We start from the raw sequence: 20,428 nt of genomic DNA, 5'->3' as shown, positions 1-20,428 counted from the left end.
ATTAATAGTTTCTACCCCTTTTGCCCTTTGTCTATACTTAGGATGCTCCTGACTATAATAATTAAAACTTGCTTAAACAATAAACAATGCATTTTCTGACATAAGAAATTGATATACACGTGATTCCAGGTTAATAAATATAGCAATTTGAGGTTATCAGATTTCCAGATCTGTTTTTCTGCACTTTGGGACTTTTTTTTTTTTTTTTTTTTTTAATGGACTGCTTCACGAAATTGCCTGTCATCCTTTCACAGGGGCCATGCTAATCTTCTCTGTATTGTTCCAATTTCAGTATATGTGCTGCCAAAGCGAGCACTCTGGACATTTTTATAATTTACTAGAGACCCATTGCACAAAAATTGTGCATGGGCGGGGAAGGGTGTCCCTCAGCCCAGCCTGCACCCTATCCAATCCGAAATCCCTCAGGGGATGTCTCACTGCCGGTTTATTGGGCCTAAATTGGCAGTCAGATATCCCTCTCGCAATTCGGGACCACTCGCTCCTAACTACTCACCTGCCTGCCTGCCTGCCGGATCACCCCTAACTGCTCTCTCCTGCCAGCCTTATCATCTCTATCTGCCCTCCCCTGCCAGTCTGATGGTCCCTAACTGCCCTTCCCTGCAGGCCTGGTCACCCCTAACCGCCTCTGCCTTGGCCCCCATCACCGTGCCTTAGTCCAGAAGGAAGGCAGAGTGACCAGAAGATGTTTGGTCGAGATGGTCTAATTAGCATATTACTCTTTTATTAGTGCAGATAATGTGGTCCCTTCACTAGAACTTTAAGAATGAAAACATTATCCAATAGCATATTTCAATGAAGATTTTTTATTTAAAGTCTTGGTATTTAGGGAAGGTCTTGTTGGGGTTGGGGGGCATCAATACAATATTCATCAGCTTTATGCTGTTGTACCAAAATGAGATTATTCTCTTAACTTGTCTCTGCTTAGGTGAGTACACTAACTGGATTTCTGTTAGCAATCTCAAGGAGTAGGGCGATTTAAGCTATTTACCCTCTGTTTGGGGCTCACTGCAAATCATTTATTCTTAAGTGTCCTTGGTTTAGGGAAGACAGGATTTACTAAGTGGCTGCAAACAGTCTGTGTCTTCCGTTTCCCTAGTCTGCTGGTCCTGTAATTTTTCTAGCTTCTTACTCTATAACATTGGAGGCTGAATCTGGTTCTTGAATGTACGAGGCTCCTCAGAAGATTTATGGGTTATTAGGTTTTGAGATTAAAGCAGATTTGGAGAAGTAGTAACTAGTTAATTTTTAGACTTGATTGTGTTGTAATTGCCTAGTGAAGATGTCCAGTTGGTGGATGGCAGAGTTTGAAGTGTAGGAGACAGATCTTGTCTGACTGTGAGAGACATCAGCCACTAGGTGTAGGTTGAAGGCAAAGACTCACCGGTTTTGTGAATCGAACCCGGTATTTCTAGAATGCTCTGTTTCAGTGAGGAATGTGTAAATACTTCTATGCATATCACCATCAGCTAACTGCTGAATAACTGTGTTTAGAAAGCCTAGCCTGAAAGAGTGGTTATTTATTTTTCTTCAAGGGGAAAATTGGAGACCCAAGGCCATATGTACAACATGGAAGGAACTGAAAGTCTTTTTTGGTATCTTGTAGGAGAGTGAACTAATTGTCTGTGACCTCTGGAGGGAGTTAGATAATCAAATTCCTTGAATATTATCTTTGATCTTTGATTATGGAGCATTCTAGGCTGGAAGACTTGATAATAGGATTAGTCATGGGACAAATCTGAAATCTTTACTATTTTTTAGTGCCATTAAAAAACCCCCACAAAACTAATGCATTTGGTGCCTGACTCTGATTGTATAAGACCATTTTCAATTTGTTTTTTCTAATTTTTTTTAAATTAATGTGGCAATTCATACTGGGGTATTACTTAATACATTTTCATTGAATCTTAGTTTCCTAATTATATGAAACTGAAATTTTGTAAGAAAAAGGTTAGGAAAAAGGTAAAACATATCAGGGCTATCCAGAAATAAGGAATGTTATTGTCTGAGGAACATTTGGAGAAAAAATGGACAGTGACCTATGACCACATCCTCAAGAAGTAGATCTTAAGTTGGATTCTAATTTTCCCTACTTTTCATAATAACTTCGTGTGAACCCAGTGTGCATATATTGAATTTGGAGTGAGGTGAAATTATTTTGAATATCAATACTATGCTGCTACAAATCACAAGCAGATGAATAAAAGTAGGTCATTTGGTTCACAAAGACAATAATTCCCACAATCTGAGAAAAGAAACTACCATAGGAATTTGTTGTTATTTCTTTTTTGGGGGGAGGGGGGGATTGTACTTTGTAAGTTCTAAGCATCTATCTTAATCTCTGTTCAGTAAACATTATTAAATATTAATAATCAATTGACTTTGTTATAATGTTAATACTTACTTGATGCTGAAATGATTATTTGTAGAACACTGCCTTGGAGTTAAGCATTAGGATATTGTTAGACCTCTGGTTTGAATCCTGGCTCTGGCTGAAACCGGTTTGGCTCAATGGATAGAGCGTCGGCTTGGGGACTGAAGAGTCCCGGGTTAGATTCCGGTCAAGGGCATGTACCTTGGTTGCGGGCATATCCCCAGTAGGGGGTGTGCAAGAGGCAGCTGATCGATGACTCTCTCATCGATGTTTCTAACTCTGTATCTCTCTCCCTTCCTCTCTGTACAAAATCAATAAAATATATAAAAAAATAATAATAATAAAAAAATTTAAAAAAATGAATCCTGGCTCTGAAAGTATTGATTTGACATTGAGTAGTATTATTAAAACCTTATCAGAGCCGAAGCCGGTTTCGCTCAGTGGTAGAGCGTTGAGTGTTGGTCTGCAGACTGAAGGGTCCCAGGTTCAATTCCGGTCAAGGGCATGTAATTGGTTGCGGGCACATCCCCGGTAGGGGGTGTGCAGGAGGCAGCTGGTCGATGTTTCTCTCTCATCGACGTTTCTAACTCTCTATCTCTCTCCCTTCCTCTCTGTAAAAATGCAATAAAATATATTAAAAAAAAAAAACCTTATCAGAAACTTTCTTATAAAAAAATTGAGATATTAATGCTACTAATCTCAGGAGGAAAAGCAAACGAGATAATTCGTATAAAGTGGTGTGTGGCAAGTGGTTAATGCTCAATACATAAGCATTAACTAATAATACTCTTTTCTTAATTGTGGAGTTGAGCCTGGAATTACTAGAATTTTGTTATATGTTGAAGGACAGATGGAAAAGATCTACCTGATATTTATTTTTACCTTACAGTTCTTTTGTACACAGAAAGTTCCAGCAGTATATGCAAATACTCTCAATAACCCTGTCCAGTAAGTGCTATAACCAGTTCTGATTTATCTTAAGGAAACTGACTCAAAAGAGACTTCCCAGGGCAAGCCCTTGCTGTAGCCCACATGGTTGGTAAAATATAAATAATTTTGGGCAAGTCGCCAAATTTGTCTGGTTCCAGTAAAGTCCGTGTTCTTTAAAATATTATGAAACAATTACGGTACCGGTATACAAAAAGGTCAAGGAGTTACAAACTGAACACCAGAGTCAAGTTATTAACTTTAAGCATGGGAGGGATAGTTCATGAAAAGACAGTGTCTTTCCATTTAGACGCCTTGAAGTGATAGGCTCAGGAACGCAGCTGCGGTCAAGGGTGAGGGCTGATGCCCTGTGATAATGGAGTTTTAGGGCGTGTGGAGGGCAGAGAGATTCAGCTGAAAATTTGCAGGTTCTTTAAAAGAACAGGTTAAATCTGTGGTATTTAAGGAATGACTGACTTTGATAACCAATAACTCACACCCTTGGGAGTAGCCAAAAGGTGTCTTTTGCTATTCAGAAGAAATACCTTTCATAAATATATTTTTATTGATTTCAGAAAGGAAGAGAGAGGAGAGAAGCATCAAGGATCAGTGGCCTCCTCCACGCCCCTTACTGGCAATCAAGAGGCAATTTTTTAAGAAAAGTATATTTTATTGATTTTTTTTTTTTTTTAGAGAGGAAGAGAGAAAGGGGCAGAGAGTTAGAAATTAGAAACATCGATGAAAGAGAATCATCGATCCAGCTGCCTCTTGCACACCTGCTACTGGGGATGTGCCCACAACCAAGGTACATGCCCTTTACCGGAATCAAACCCCAGACCTTTCAGTCCGCAGGCCTGAGCTCCATCCACTGAGCCAAACCGGTTTCGGCGAAGGAGGCAATTTGCTAGAGTGACAGCTTGAGGCAGATTTGGGGTCTGGAAGATATTTGACTGGGCATTCTCTGTACTGCTCCATAATTCCAGGGGAAGACATCCAGAGACGAGGAGCCCGTGGTCGAGAGGTCTTCCTCTTTGGTCAGCCATGTTTTCCAAGCAATTGGAACCAATCAACTTCAGTTGATGCAGTTTTTGGTTAATTAGAAGTGGCCACTCCCTTTAGTTACTGTGTCCCTTCCTCTTTGCCCCACCCCTAAGATAAAAAAATTACTTTGGGGCATAAGACCCTGTGGCCAAACGAGGGTGGAGTTTTTGTTCGGGATAGGCGTATAAAGAGCAGAGTAGTATAGCTCTGAATCTGCAGTGAACTAGTCTTCCTCTCTGGCGGAGAAGGGGAGAACTTCCGAAATCTCTGTCATGGCTCCAATTCAGCCCATCTGCAACAAAGACCAACAGCCTCATGGCTCCGAGGTAGGAGGGGTGGGAAGGCCTTCTGACCCGGGTCCTTAGTCACCTCTTCCCCAAGAGGGCCTGCCTTTCTATGGCCTTTGACCCCCTCGTGGTGGCTGTAGGCAAACTGGAGAAACAGAAGTCACAGGGAAAACTAAGAAAATAGTGGGGCTACAAGGCTTGGTAGACAAAGTATCTTCTTTTTATGCCGAAAGGAAAAGGAGAACTTAACGGTTGGACTTGTGGAGTAGACAGCTTCTGGGAAAGCAAGGTAGCTGTTTTGCAGGTTCCTTTTGAAGGAGGAGTTTGGGTGTGCTGATTTTTTAAAATCTTCATTGTTGAAGGTATTCCACCATTACAGTAAATCTTCCCGCTCCCATTGTGTGTGTGAACTTTTTATTTTAGAATCTCTTTGGGTGGATCCTTGGTGAGTAACTGGGTCATCTTTTTCCTTTGGTTTAAATTTGTTTTTGTTAGCAAGTGGTTGTGGTCAGCCTTGCACCTTGGTGGTTTGCAAACCATGGGCTTTCCTTGGTGCTTAGTATGAAATATGGGGGGTAAAATATAATATATTACCATGAGTGTGTCAGAGTAAAGTCACCATTAGTAGAGGTACCGGTGGGTCTATCGAATTTTTTCTCAAAACACTCTATTGTGAGGTTGAGAACATTGATCCTGAGTCCCTCACTTTGGAGTATACATAAATAACTTGTGGGCATAAATAACTTGTGTTCTATGTGTTACTTGTTGAAATTACTTTTTACTGAATGGGCGGATGGGGGTAAAAACATATTAGATACTACAATGAGGCCATAGTATATAAACAGGTTATCTATAGTATTAAAATTTCATGGGGAGAACTAATGGGAGTGAGGGGGGAATGTTTAAAGGAGTCCTGGGGGGGGGGGGCAAAAAAACCAAAAAAAGCAGACTGAGAAACACAGACCCTACCTGTGATCAAGGTCTTAGTCATGTCTGTGCCTGGTTATGTGCCCTGACGGGGAATCAACATGAGACCTTTCAGTGCACCAGCCCACCCTGCAGCTTACTGAGCTACTGGCTAGGGCAGTTTTCCAATGGTCTTGAAACACTTTACTTCTTTTCTCAAAAATACATTTTTATTGATTTCAAAGAGTAAGGGAGAGGGAGAGGGAGAGGGAGAGGGAGAGGGAGAGGGAGAGGGAGAGGGAGAGGGAGAGGGAGAGGGAGAGGGAGAGGGAGAGGGAGAGGGAGAGGGAGAGGGAGGGAGAGGGAGAGGGAGAGGGAGAGGGAGAGGGAGAGGGAGAGGGAGAGGGAGAGGGAGAGGGAGAGGGAGAGGGAGAGGGAGAGGGAGAGGGAGAGGGAGAGGGAGAGGGAGAGGGAGAGGGAGAGGGAGAGGGAGAGGGAGAGGGAGAGGGAGAGGGAGAGGAGAGGGAGAGGGAGAGGGAGAGGGAGAGGGAGAGGGAGAGGGAGAGGGAGAGGGAGAGGGAGAGGGAGAGGGAGAGGGAGAGGGAGAGGGAGAGGGAGAGGGAGAGGGAGAGGGAGAGGGAGAGGGAGAGGGAGAGGGAGAGGGAGAGGGAGAGGGAGAGGGAGAGGGAGAGGGAGAGGGAGAGGGAGAGGGAGAGGGAGAGGGAGAGGGAGAGGGAGAGGGAGAGGGAGAGGGAGAGGGAGAGGGAGAGGGAGAGGGAGAGGGAGAGGGAGAGGGAGAGGGAGAGGGAGAGGGAGAGGGAGAGGAACACCAGTGGTAAGAAACATTGATCTGTGCTGCCTTCAGCACACCCCCCACTGGGGACTGAGTCAACAAAACCGGGCACATGTCCTTCACTGGAATTGAACCTGGGACTCCTCAGAGCGCATGCCAATGCTCTATTCACTGAGTCAAGCTAAGCTTTTTTTTTTTTTTTTAAAAACATATTTTATTGATTTTTTTATAGAGAGGAAGGGAGAGAGCTAGAGAGCTAGAAATGTCGATGAGAGAGAAACATCAACCAGCTGCCTCCTGCACAGCCCCTACCAGGGGTGTGCCCGCAACCAATGTACCTGCCCTTGACCGGAATCGAACCTGGGACCTTTCAGTCCGCAGACCAACGCTCTACTACTGAGCCAAACCGGTTTCGGCTGAGTCAAGCTTTTAAAAATATATATTCTTATTGATTTCAGAGAGGCAGAGGAAGGGAGGGGGAAAAAGATATGAGAGAGACACATCAATTGGTTGCCTTCCACATACACCCTGTGTGGGAGATTGAACCTGCAACCCTTGAGGCTTTGGGCCCATGCTCTACCACAGAAAAACTGGCCAGAGCTAGTCCCAACGCTTGCTCAGGTGGACACACTGTTCGTTTACAATCCTCCTTGATGGGCATTTTTATGCCACAGAAATTGCTCAACACTACAAAACAGGGCTCCTCCCACACGTCCCAGGCTGGATGTTAAACATTTACCCGCACACCACTGATCAGAGAACGGTATCTATAAGACCCATGTTGACAGTTCTACGTATCCTTCTTGACATTTTATTTTTTAAATCTTTTTTTTTTTTTTTAAGATCTATTTTTATTGGTTTCAGAGAGGAAGGGAGACATGGAAACTTCAATGATGAGAGAGAATCATTGATCGGCTGCCCCCAGCCTGCCCCCTAGTGGGGATGGAGCTGATAACCCAGGCATGTGCCTTTGACCGAAATCGAACCCGGGATCTTGAGTGTGCAGTCTGATGCTCTATCCACTGGTTTTGACGCTCTAGCCAGGGCTAGGCTTTGATTTCTTAACCTGGAGGTACTTTCAGGCTTAGCTTTGGGTTTGCGACTGCAGGTGAATACAGCATTAGAACCACCTCAGAGGCCTCCTTGCTTAGTTCATGTAATGGTAGTTATGTACTAAATTTTTTATTATGGGAAAATGTGAGACAAAAGCAAAGCATATACTTTTGTGGCTCTTTCTGGCCTCCCTCACCATCTGCCCTCCCTCCACTCCTATGTATTGCTGTCCTGACATATTTTACACAAGTATTAGTCAATTGACATATATGTATCCCTGCATCCCGTTTTTCCTTCTGCTCCACTTTGGAATTCGGTACTACATAAACTACTCTGCATTTAGCTTGTCTTCACTCACTATACCCTTGGAATCTTCCCATAGAGAGCTTAATCAATTTTTGTATAATGTTAAAGGAAATATGTTAAAATATTATCAGAGTTTAGTCCGGTCTGGGACTTCTGATAGCCAAGCACCTTCTGTTCTCTCAGTGTTGAGTATTGCTTCTCACCTCTTCCTATCTACCCCTGGTGTTAGTTTCTTTTGTGATTCTTCTGAGTTTCTTTATACAAATATGAATATATATAATTTCCCTTCACTTTTTACTTGCATATACAGGTCCTCTATGTTTTCCAACACATCCTGTACATCCTGGCCGTTAGCGATGCAATTGTGTTGTTGTTTTTCTGATTGCTGCAATGGAATTGTTTTGTGTTTTCCTGATTGCTGCAAGGTATTATGTAGCTGTATCACAACTGAATTAGTCTACTAGAGATGGGCCTACATGGCCAAACTTTTTTGTATTTGCTGTTCTGATCAGTAAAAAATAGCTTAGTTTCATTTGCATTTTTCTTCAGGTTGATCACTTTTTCGGTGTTGACCTCAGGCTGGTGGTGACGATTAAATGAGTGTTATACACGGCTAACATTCATGGAATTGTTAGGTCGCAAAAGCTCATTTTTGTCACATTATCTAATCTCCATCACAATCTATACGATCCCTTATAAAAAGAAAATACGTCATCGCCTGGGTGACATAATTTCTCAGGATTGCTCTTCCCTTCCCCACCTTAGCGTTCAAGATTGAAGAGATAGCAATTAAGCTGGTTTCTTTTCAACACTCACACTTAAACATAAATGTTTAGACATTATTTAGATGTGTTTTAAAATATGATGATGTTACACATATATTTTCAAATACAAGCAAAATGTTATTTTGAAAGCCACCGGAGTAGACGAAGTGAGCGGGGAGGAAGTGAGCAGCTGGGCTGCATGGGTTTAGGGAGGAATTTACAGAGGCAGGAGAGGGCCCTTGGAAAGCAAGGAGATCCTAAAGGAAGAGGGCCTGGGCAGAGGGGGGGCCTCTTTGGGTCTCTGGGTACTCTGTCCTAAGGGCTTGTTGAATATTTTTAAAATTGCTTTTTTATTATTCCATACTTACTAATTTCATTTTCTTTTAGGTAACCGCTTTACACATTTCATATACCATACTACTAATTAGTCATGTTTTGCCGTTCCTTTTTGTCATGGCCTGAATTTGGATTTTCCCCCAAGTAGTGGTAAATCTGTTCACTTGGGCCGAAGCCAGTTTGGCTCATTGGTAGAGTGTTGGTCTGTTGACTGAAAGGTCCCGGGTTCGATTCCGGTCAAGGGCATGTACATTGGTTGCGGGCACATCCCCGGTACGGGGTGTGCAAGAGGCGGCTGGTCAATGTTTCTTTCTCATCGACGTTTCTAGCTCTCTATCTCTCTCCCTTCCTCTCTGTAAAAAATCAATAAAATATATTTTTAAAAAAAAATCTGTTTCACTGTGAGTGGCAGGTTTCACTATGAACACAGTTTCACTATGAGCAGCAAGAACAAGAGCAACCATTTTCTTTCTCCTCCCCCTCCTCCCCCTCCTCCCCCTCCTCCTCCTCCTCCTCCTCCTCCTCCTCCTCCTCCTCCTCCTCCTCCTCCTCCTCCTTCTTCTTCTTCTTCTTCTTCTTCTTCTTCTTCTTCTTCTTCAGAAGGCTTGCTCATACAACTGTAATTGTTGGATCAATTTTATTTTTTTAATATATGTTATTGATTTTTTTTTTAATGTCTCTTTTTAAAAATATATATATATTTTGCCGAGACCGGTTTGGCTCAATGGATAGAGCGTCGGCTTGGGGACTGAAGGGTCCCGAGTTCGATTCTGGTCAAGGGCATGTATGTGGGTTGCGGGCACATCCCCGGTAGGGCATGTGCAAGAGGCAGCTGGTTGATGACTCTCTCTCATCGACGTTTCTAGCTCTGTATCTCTCTCCCTTCCTCCTCTCTGTAAAATATCAATAAAATATATATTTTATATATGTGCCCGCAACCAGAATGGAACCTGGGATCTTTCCGTCTGCAGACCGACGCTCTATCACTGAGCCAAACCAGTTTTGGGGATTTTTTTTTTTTTTAATAGAGAGAGATAGAGTTAGAAACAGCGATGTGAGAGAATCATTGATCAGCTTCCTCTTGCACACCCCCCACTGGGGATGTGCCCGCAACCAAGGTACATGCCCTTGACCGGAATTGAACCTGGGACCTTTCAGTCCATAGGCCGACGCTCTATCCACTGAGCCAAACCGGTCTCAGCTATTATTATGGGTATCTTGCCATGCAATCCCTGCATTGAAATATAGAGTAATGTCTTTACTTTGTGTCCCAATGTAAACGTACGAACAGGTTAGTCACACTTTCTTGCATAGAAACGTTATATTTGTTACATTATAATTTGCTTACATAAATTTCTATCTTTTTGTTTTTGCCATTTGGTTGGATAAAAAGTGTTTATAGGCATTTGTTTGTCTTCTCGCATTTAAGTAGGTTTAGATTCTTTGATTTTCAACTTCAGTAAATATGCCCATTCTCTACTCACTATTATATTGAATGATTTTTCTTATTAATTTTTTGGAGCCCTTTTACATGATGACTAGAAACTCTCGCCCTAACCGGTTTGCTGTAACCATTATCAGTCTGTGGATTGAAGGGTCACGGGTTTGATTACATTCAAGGGCACTTGCCTCGTTTGCGGGCCCAGTTGCATAGACTTCCAGCACTGTGTTGATGTTGAATAAGAATCGGTAAAGTGGACATCCCTGTCTTGTTCCTGTTCTTAGTGAAATGGTTTTAGTTTCTGCCCATTGACTATCGTGTTGGGTGTAGATATGTCATATATGGCCTTTTATCATTTTGTGGTTTGATTCCTCTACTATTTATTATTCCCACTGTACTGAGAGTTTTTACTAAAAATGGGTGTTGGAATTTGTTGAATGCTTTTTCTGCATCTATTGATGCGATTGTGTGATTTAGTCTTTGAATTTATGTGATGTATCACGTTTATTGGTTTGCGAATATTGTAGCAGTCTTGCATCCCTAGAATAAATCGCTGTTGGTCATGTTGTATGATCTTTTAAAAAAAAATTAATAAAAAAAATAATAAAAAATATATATATAGTTTGATTTCAGAAAAGGAGGAGAGGGAGAGAGAGATAGAAACATGAAGGATGAGAGAGAATCATGACCAGCTGTTTCCTGCAGATCCCCGGCTGTGGATCAAGCTTGCAATCCAGGCATGTGGCCTACCTGAATTGAACCTGACATCCTGGTTCAGAGGCAGACACTGAACCACTGGGCTACACCAGCCAGGCATGAGCCTTTTAATATATTGCTGGATGCGACTTGCTACTATTTCTTTAGGATTTTAGCATCCTTGTCCCATGGATGTTGGCCTGTAAAACTCTTTCTTAGTAATGTCTTTATCTGGTTTTGGAATTAGGATAATGCTGACCTCTTAAAAAAAGAATTAGAAGTTAGTGTTCCTTCCTCTTTGACTTTTTTTTTTTTTTGAATAGTTTGAGGAGGATTGGTGTTAATTCTTTGGAATGTTTGGTACAACTCCCCTGTGAAGCTGTTCCAATCAGGGTTTTTGTTTGCTGAGAGTTTTATTATTATTATTATTGTTATTATTATTATTGATTCAATTTCATCAATTGTTATGGGTCTATTCTTTCTAATTCAGTTTTGGAAGATTGTATTTTTCTAGAAATTTGTTCATTGTGTCCAGGTTGGCATATAGTTTATCATAGTCTTTTCTTACAATCCTTCGTATTTCTGTGGTATCAGTTGTTACTTCACCATTTTCATTTCTAATTTTATTTAGTCTCTATGTTATATAAGAAGCAACCAATGCATGCATAAATAAGTGGAATAACAAATCAATGTTTCTCTCGATCTGTCAAATTAATAAATTTAAAAAAAATTAGCCTTAACAGGTTTGGCTCAATGGATAGAGTGACGACCTGAGAACTGAAAGGTCCCAGGTTCGATTCCAGTCAAGGGCATGTACGTTGGTTTGTGGGCACATCCCCAGTAGGTGTGCAGAAGGCTGCTGATATTTCTCTCTCATCAGTGTTTCTAACCTTCTATCCCCCTCTCTCTCTGTAAAAAATCAATTAAATATATATTTTTTAAAAAAGAATCAGATAGCCAAAACTGGTTTGGCTCAGTGGATAGAGCATCAGCCTGGGGCCTGAAGGGTCCCAGGTTCGATTCCAATCAAGGGCATGTACCTTGGTTGTGGGCACATTCCCTGTAAGGGTGTGCAGGAGGCAGCTGGTCAATGTTTCTCTATGATCAATGTGTCTAGTTCTCTATCCCTCTCCCCTCCTCTCTGTAAAAAAATCAATAAAATATACATAAAAAAGAAAAGGAAAAAGAATCAGATATAGTTATTTTCTCCTAAAATTGTTTAATATTGTTTGATACAATTGGATAAAGCTTACATATTTTATATTCTTTTTTTTTTTAAATATGTTTTATTGACTTTTTACAGAGAGGAGGGGATAGAGATAGAGAGCTAGAAACGTCGATGAGAGAGAAACATCGACCAGTTGCCTCCTGCACACCCCCTACTGGGGATGTGCCCGCAACCAATGTACATGCCCTTGACCGGAATTGAACCTGGGACCTTTCAGGCCGCAGACCGACACTCTACCACTGAGCCAAACCGGTTTCGGCCATATTTTATATTCTGAATATAACTATTGCAATTCTGAATTCTGGTAAGTTCTTAATAAATGCTCCTGGTTTCTCTATGGAATCAGTTGTATCATCTTTTTTTAACAATACATCTCCTAATTTGTTATATTCATTTTTTTTCTCACCTTGGCATTGAGTAGGACATCCTGTGCCATGTTTAAATGTTAACAGTATAGAAGTTACCTTTCTATTTGCCCCTGACATCGTTGTTTTAAAAATTTCATACATTGGCTTTTAGTAAGGTTATGCAATCATCATCATGTCCTTTTTTTTTTTTTGAATACTGTTTTATTAATTTCAGAGAGGAAGGGAAAGGAAGAGAGAGACATAGAAACATCAGTGATGAGAGACAATCATTGATCAGCTGCCTCCTGCTTCTGCATGCCCCACACTGGGGATCGAGCACGCAACCCGGGCATGTGCCTTGACTAGGAATAGAACCATGATGCTCAAACACTGAAACACGTCAGCCATTTTGAATATGATTTCTTAATGGGTATAAGGTTTCTCTTCCGACGATGAAAATATTCTAGAATTAGATAAGAGTCAGTTTTTGCACAGCATTGTGAATGTACTAAAAACCACAGTAATGTACAATTTAAAAAGGTAGCATTGAATTTTATTTTATTACAATTTTATCTCAGAATAAATTTTCAAAGGAATTGTATCGCTACCAACTCAACAGAATAACCAAAATGAAAAGACAGAAAATACTAATTGCTAATGAGAATGTAGAAGAATTGGAGCTGTCATAATTATTGGCTGAAAGTGTATTGATAACCAGTTTAGAAAAAATTTTGCCCTATGTGTTACAGTTGAAGATATACAGATATACTCACCCACTCCTAGCACCCAGCATTTTCACTCCACACAATGCATATAATAAAACTACAGGAGTATACTTGTAATAGTCAAAAACTAGAAACAACTTAAATGGGCCTCTACAGTTGAAAGGTCAACATAACGAATTACTATACAAAACTATGAATTACAAGTGTTCTTAACAAGTTATGAAGTTCCAATGGCTCGTATTGAGGTATTTAAATGGGTAAATCTCCAGTGAGTGAAAGGCAGTCAGTTATGTAGTTTGATAATAAGCAAAAGAAATCTACCATGTCAAAGCAATGGTTTGCCTTTGGCACTGTAATGATGACTGGAAGGAAATTTCTTGATTGGATTCTTAGCATATAGGTGTTCTTTTGGGAAAATTCAACATTATATTCTTGGGATTAAGTTCCAGTGGCTCTTATTGAAAGATTTAAATGGGTAATATGCATATTTGCTGTGTTTGTTTTACAGGCAGATTTTAAAAACAAAACAGTCAATGGCCCCGAGTCAGTATCCATGGACTACAGTGGATGTGGTCATGGGGAAGAAAAAAGATTGGAATTGAACCCACAGCCCCCTGAAAATGTAACTGAAAATGACGGAAGTATGACAGGCATTGAAGTGGAGAAGTGGACGCAGAGCAAGAAATCCCAATTAACAGATCAAGTCAAAGGAGAGGTGAAGGCGATTGTGACAGAAGGGGGAAAACTGCGGAACTCTGAAGATGACCCGAACGAAGTCCTACCTGAACCTCAAGTTTTGTTTGCACAAACAGTAACAAATGGCATTGAAAATGCACACTACATACCAACGGAAACAGAGGTGTCTGTTAAAACATTCAGCACTGAAGAGTGTGACAAGGTGTCTGCGAACAATTCCTGTGGCCCCCTGGTAGACTCGGCCAACCAGAACAATGCCATGAGCTCCGCTGCTGCTAACGCACGCGATCACCTTCCGGGCAGAAGCGATGTTTCCGTCTTCCAGCAGCCTGACTCCGAGTCTTTTCCTGATCCCGCAGACTTCAGCTGCACCAGCCCTACTGGTACACCCACGGCAAGGGAGCAACCAAAACCTCTAGAAAATATACCAAGTACAGAACCAAATCATGGATCTCCAGTTCAACAACATCTTCTATCCCTCGTGACGGACAGGACATTAACGCAGGAGCAGGTGGATGTGATCGAAGCTTTGGCTCAGCTTTCCGGAACCCCCGCAGCAAACGCCTCACCATCCAAGTCTGAGGAGGACGAAGAAAATGATCAGATGTCAGCTGGTGTGCTTAATCAGTACACCAAGTATACAGCTTTATTCTGTTCTATCAAGGACCTCGAAGAACGGTTTTTGCAGGGGGGACCTCACAGCCTTTTCCATGGTCCCTCTGCAGAAAAGCAGAGTTCATGCAACACGGTGCTGTTCAATGGCCAAAGTAACGTCTCCACGTCCCATGGAGGTGGCGCAGCAACTGACCAGGTGTCCACGGAGCCACAGGAATGTTCAAATGAAGAAAACTCCACGTCTCTTTTTACACCAAATTCCAGTTCACCTGAAATTGACACCAGTAAAAATGCTGCTCAAAGTTGTAGTACTCAAGACAGCTGTTCAGAAAATTTGCACGAGTTGCCACCAACAAGTGGTGAATTGGGGTCCTGCAACCAGTTACTGGATAGCAGCCACACGTTGGCTATAAAGGATGAACCATCATGGTGTCAAGATACAGTTCATAGTCAAATAGAGGAAGATGTTGCCGCACAGTTAACACAACTTGCCTCGGTCATCAAATTCAGATGTCCAAAACCAGAGGAAACCAACGAAGCAAGTACATCAGCAAACCTTGTGTATAATGTGCAAAAACACAGTCAGGAGAAGAACAAAATAAAAGCGAAACCGCGCTCCAGTGTAAAAAATAACCATGGCTCATCAACAAAGCAAAAGAACAAAACGCGGAAAAAGACAAAATCCACCCCATCCAAAGAACGGCGGAAGAAGAAGCCTGCAGCCACAAGTTGTCAAGAAAATGCTCAGAAAAGGCAGGAACAGTTGTCATCCGAGTATAATAGGTTACATGACATTTGGATAGCGTCCAAATTTCAAAGATTTGGTCAGTTCGGTCCCCGTGATTTCCCTCTTCTGTTGGGGAAAGTTCCTCCTGTATCCCCAGTACGGGCACCACTGACTCCAAAAAAGTTGGCAATCAAATACGAGTACTTTTTCCCTCCACTTGCTCAGATCAAATTCGAGCGAAATTCTGACTTAGAACGGGAAGAAATGATGAACGTTGATCACTCCACATCCCATTTACAAACAGAATCCAATGGGCGGGCGTTTAAAGAAGAAGTTCCTGATTCTCCGGTACAGGCCGTGGTGAATGTCCATCAGAAAGCCCATCCTGTCCTCCTGTCCTCCTCTCTCACTAACCAGTGTGCTAATGTGATGCCTGACCATGACCAAACTCAGTTCCAGCAAGATGGTGAAGACCAACCCATGCACCCGAGCCTGCCAGCCTTGCCCAGCACCTCTCATGAGACCCCCTCCTCACACCCGGGACAAGTTCTCAGAAATGTAAACGTAGAAAGTTCAGGTGGGATCACGGTGGTTTCTACCACAAATGAAGAAGACGTCTCTTTACCTAGTGTCGGAGCATCCCAAGTTGCCTCAGTAGAAAATGCACACAATTTTCATAATTATGCCATGAACTTTTTAACTAATTCTACAAGAAACCTGGTGTCTACCACGACAAATTCTGAATTGCCAAGCTGCAACTGCGGTAAGTGCGTGTGTGTGGTGTGTGTGTTTCTTTACATGCATTTCATTGCCACCGGTCATGACCAAATCATGATTTGTTTATTGTGGTTTACATGAGGCACTTTGGCCCTATTTCATGTTCTAGCTAAGGTGGACGACCTAATTCTATACTACACATTTTTCTGTCAGACCTTGCTGCTCAGGTAAATTGGAAATTCAACTCCTAATCAGGAAACTTTCTCAAGTGGAAAATTAGCTGATTTCACTCAAGGCTGTTTATTCTGAATATCATAAGAGTGAATTCCTTTTATACTTTATTATTACACTTTATTCCCATATTTAAAAAATGCCTGTCCGGCATGGCTCAGTGGTTGAGTGCAAAAGGATTTCAAACCTGAAAGCTTTTTGCTTAAAATATATTTTTTATTGTGAGATATAACATGCATACAGAGATTATAAAATATCATCTACAAACTAACAAATGACCGTAAAATTTTTTTTCTATAACTGCTACCCCCCAGTCAAGAACTATAACTGGGATATTTCTTTTTTGTGCCTTCTGGTTTTATGCTCTGCAATATAAAGGGTGTGCCTGATCAGTATATGAAAAAATTCATAATACTGACTAGTTGAAGAATTCGCAAAGCTTTTGGAGTTTTAAAATATTGAGTTGTTCCCCCTGGCCATTGTGGCTCAGTTGGTTTGATGTCCTCTGGTGTGCCAAAAGGTTGCTGGTTTGATTACCAGTCAAGGCACTTGCCTAGGTCAGTCACAAGCCGCTGCTCTATTGACTAAGGAGTTTACCACTGGCCTACATCATGGCCTTGATCACCAGTAGGTGGTGTGCAGGAGGCAGTCAATCAATGTCTTGCTATCACATAGATGTTTCTCTTACTCTCTCTCTAAAAATTTTAAAATCATTAAAAAATATTACAGTACTAATGGACTAAGCTAGAATTCAGAGACAGGCCATCCAAACTCCAGTCTATGTTTGTAATATTCACCAGCTGTTGCTTAAAAATCTGAGGTCAAATAGTAAAAGGGATTTTCTGCATGTCATGACAAATGGGAAAAAGATCTGTAGAGTTTATATACCTGAGAAAGTCTAATGCTACCATGTGCATAGCTTCAATGGGATGATTGACTACTCTAGACTCTTTCCTTACACATGGTAACTAGTCACAGCGAAGCATCCAAGTTTATTGAGTATCTGAAGTTGTGTTTTTAGGAAAACACAATAATTACATGTGAGCTTATTTGCTCATTCTATAGAAATAGGGAAGTAACGAAGAGAAACAAAAAGCAGACTCACTCAGAAATCATCCCAAGTGGGACCATCCCATGGAAGGGTAAACGATTTCTCTGGAGGTATTATGTTCTAGCAAAATAAGGGTAATAGCCTCTATCTAGGTTAGGGTACCTCAAATTTATCATTATTGGCATTTTAGAGGGAATAATTATTGTAGGGAGACATGCATTGTCAAGTGGCATTGCTGGCCTACACACACACACACCCTGGCCCAGTTGTCACAGCCAAAAATATTGTCAAATGTCCCACCAAGGAAAATTCACCCTTTATTAAGAACCAGTGTTCTAGCCGAGACCGGTTTGGCTCAGTGGATAGAGTGTCGGCCTGCGGACTGAAAGGTCCCGGGTTCGATTCCGGGCAAGGGCATGTACCTTGGTTGCAGGCACATCCCCAGTAGGGGGTGTGCAAGAGACAGCTGATCGATGATTCTCTCTCATCGATGTTTCTGACTATCCCTCTCTCTTCGTCTCTGTGAAAAATCAATAAAAAATGTTTAAAAAAAAAAAAAAAGAACCAGTGTTCTAGATAACTAGTAATAAATTAATCTATTTAATAGACCTTGTCGGAGAAGCCACAAAATTTAATCCCAAACTGTATTTGGTGCCCAATCAAAATAGTTCAATGATGACATTTCGGTGTAGGCGGGTACACCCAGGCCCATAATAATTCCACAGTGATTCTTAGTTAGGCATAATTCAAGAGACCAAGTTAGAACACTGTTTTCTAATAAATCTGTAATTCACAAAAAATCAAGTAGTACGGAATTGTGATGTAAACATCTGCTAAAAATAAAGCCTGCTTCAGTTTTTCTACACGAATTAACATTATACTGACTTTAATTTTGTTTTAATTTTTTACCTTAAGAATTCTTAGATTTTTTTAGTACACCTGAAACTAATACAAAAAATAGAATGTATACTGTAATTGAAAAAATAAAAAATGTTGCTTTATAATTTCTTAGATTTCTTTTTCAGTGATTGTAAATATTATTCTATTGTTTTAATAGCTTTATTGTTTTCCACCACATAAACATCTCCTAACTTATTTAACTTAAAACTTATTGACAGATGTTAAGGTATTCTCTCTTTCGGTATTACAAATAATTGTAATTAGGAACATTCTCGTGTACATTTGCATTATAAACACATAATTGTGCAATTGTGGACTAGAACAGATCCTTAGTGGTGAAATAGTTGGGCTCAATTAATGGGATTCTGAAACTGTGCTTTTAAGTATATTGTTCTTGGATAAATTTGAATTTTGTACCTGAATTATTAATAGATTTCATAAAAGCAAGAAATTAAGAGAACAAACATGACCCACATCTTAAAAGATATTTTCCTCCTCTGATTTTCAGGGTAAGAATGCATTAGGAAAATAAACTTAAATTCAGGGCTCATTGCCCTAGACTTTAATGGCAAAAGCTTAACAAAACCTGTCAAGATTCATTGTTCTGAATTGGAAAGAAAAAAAAAAAAACAGGGAGGGAGGGAGGGGGGGCAAAAAAAAAAAAATCAATAAAATATATTAAAAAAAATTAAAAAAATAAAGTTATATCTCTATAAAAAACAAAGAAACAAACAAACAAAAAAACACACCAAAATTATGAATTAGTTCTTCCTTGCCCCTATGCAGTTCTGTAAAACTCTGGGTCTAATAATCTTATTCCTTCCACAGATCAAAAAGAAAAAGGCCCATATTATACGCACCTTGGGGCAGGACCAAATGTTGCTGCTGTCAGGGAAATCATGGAGAATAGGTGAGGAAATCCGCTTCCCTGTAAAGTCCTTACTGCGGGCCAGACTCCACGCAGAGGGCTTACCTCCGGGATAAACGTGAGGTGAACGCAACACCTTCAGGAGTGGGAGACGGTGTTTCTTAGGGCCCCGCACCAGAGTCGCTTCCCTGGCGTCCCTGCTCAGCCTCTCGTCACAACAGCCACTGGGCCCTCAGCAAGACACTCAGAAAGCAAGGCTGTCTTCGTCAAATTAAAACAATAATAAATTCAGAAATATTCGGGTTTTTTTTTTTATATTATTGCATAATAATAGTAGAAATAGTACAAAACCGGATATAACAAAATATCTGCCACACAAAACCAAGTTTTTAACAAAAATAAATAATGACCAGAGTTTGGTTTTTGTCCTTTTACAAATCCATATCTTGTGCACATTAATATGTTAAAAATATGTGTTACAATTATTTCCTTTTCACTGTGTTTTGTACTCAGGTATGGGCAAAGAGGAAGTGCAGTAAGGATAGAAAAGGTTATATATACCGGAAAAGAAGCAAAAAGCTCTCGTGGATGTCCTGTTGCTAAGTGGGTAAGTATTTCGTATTTATACATTTCTCAAAATGGATTTTTCCGTGTATGAAACTTTGTTTTCCTTGATGTTAGAGAGAGAAGGGAGAGGAATAGAGATAGAGAAACATCAATTGGCAGGCTCCTGCCATAGAGTTTACATATTTCTGGTTTTCCAATTTATTTCTCTTGTGTAGCTGACATGTACAATCATGTAATTTATTCTTCTTTCAAAATTTTATGCTTTTAATTTCTATCATTTAATATACTTAGTCTACAGACTAACTGCAATTTTATACTTCTTATTTTGTTTGTCTCATTAGTGAGAACTTTCCATGGGTTTCTCATGATGATTGAACATTCAGTTAAAGCTCTCTCTGGGAGGGGAACATTGAAACTGAGATCTGAAAAATTTGAATTGCTCTCTTAAAATAGTATTGCTGTGGTATTCATTATTGATTTCTTTTTTTCTTTTTTTTTTCCCCCTGTGGCATGGAAAAGTTTTGAGTATTAGAATTAATAGCCCGCTATAGTTGTTCACCCCACACCTTGGAACTATTGATAGAAATTTAATGAAAAATTGAGTGAAAGGATTAGGTTTCTGAATAATTAAGTCCTACATATGGATCCTTTATATAGGATTTATTTTTTTTAAAGGGGTTAAAGCAAATGGAGATAAATCATTTTAATATAAGAAATCTAGTAAATGTTCAACTAATGGATTTTATTTCCCCAAATATACTTTCATCTTGCATAGCGTGCATTTATCATGTATTCATTATTAAACTTAAACATT

General features: G+C 40.5%; 1 protein-coding gene across 1 annotated transcript in view; it reads left to right on the top strand.

Annotated features, from left to right (window-relative positions):
• The window catches only part of TET1 (tet methylcytosine dioxygenase 1), a 104,970-nt gene that overhangs the window by 54,456 nt on the left and 30,086 nt on the right, over positions 1-20,428 (top strand). Inside the window, exons 3-5 of the mRNA XM_084904238.1 lie at positions 13,751-16,043; positions 19,008-19,089; positions 19,561-19,654. Coding sequence (XP_084760364.1) covers positions 13,751-16,043; positions 19,008-19,089; positions 19,561-19,654 — 2,469 coding nt within the window. The remainder of the gene's footprint in view (positions 1-13,750; positions 16,044-19,007; positions 19,090-19,560; positions 19,655-20,428) is intronic.

Source organism: Pipistrellus hanaki, assembly GCF_964339955.1.
Source record: "Pipistrellus hanaki genome assembly, chromosome: 14".
NCBI lineage: Eukaryota > Metazoa > Chordata > Mammalia > Chiroptera > Vespertilionidae > Pipistrellus > Pipistrellus hanaki.
The sequence above is the reverse complement of the archived record's forward strand: the minus strand, read 5'-3'. Positions and strand labels throughout refer to the sequence as shown.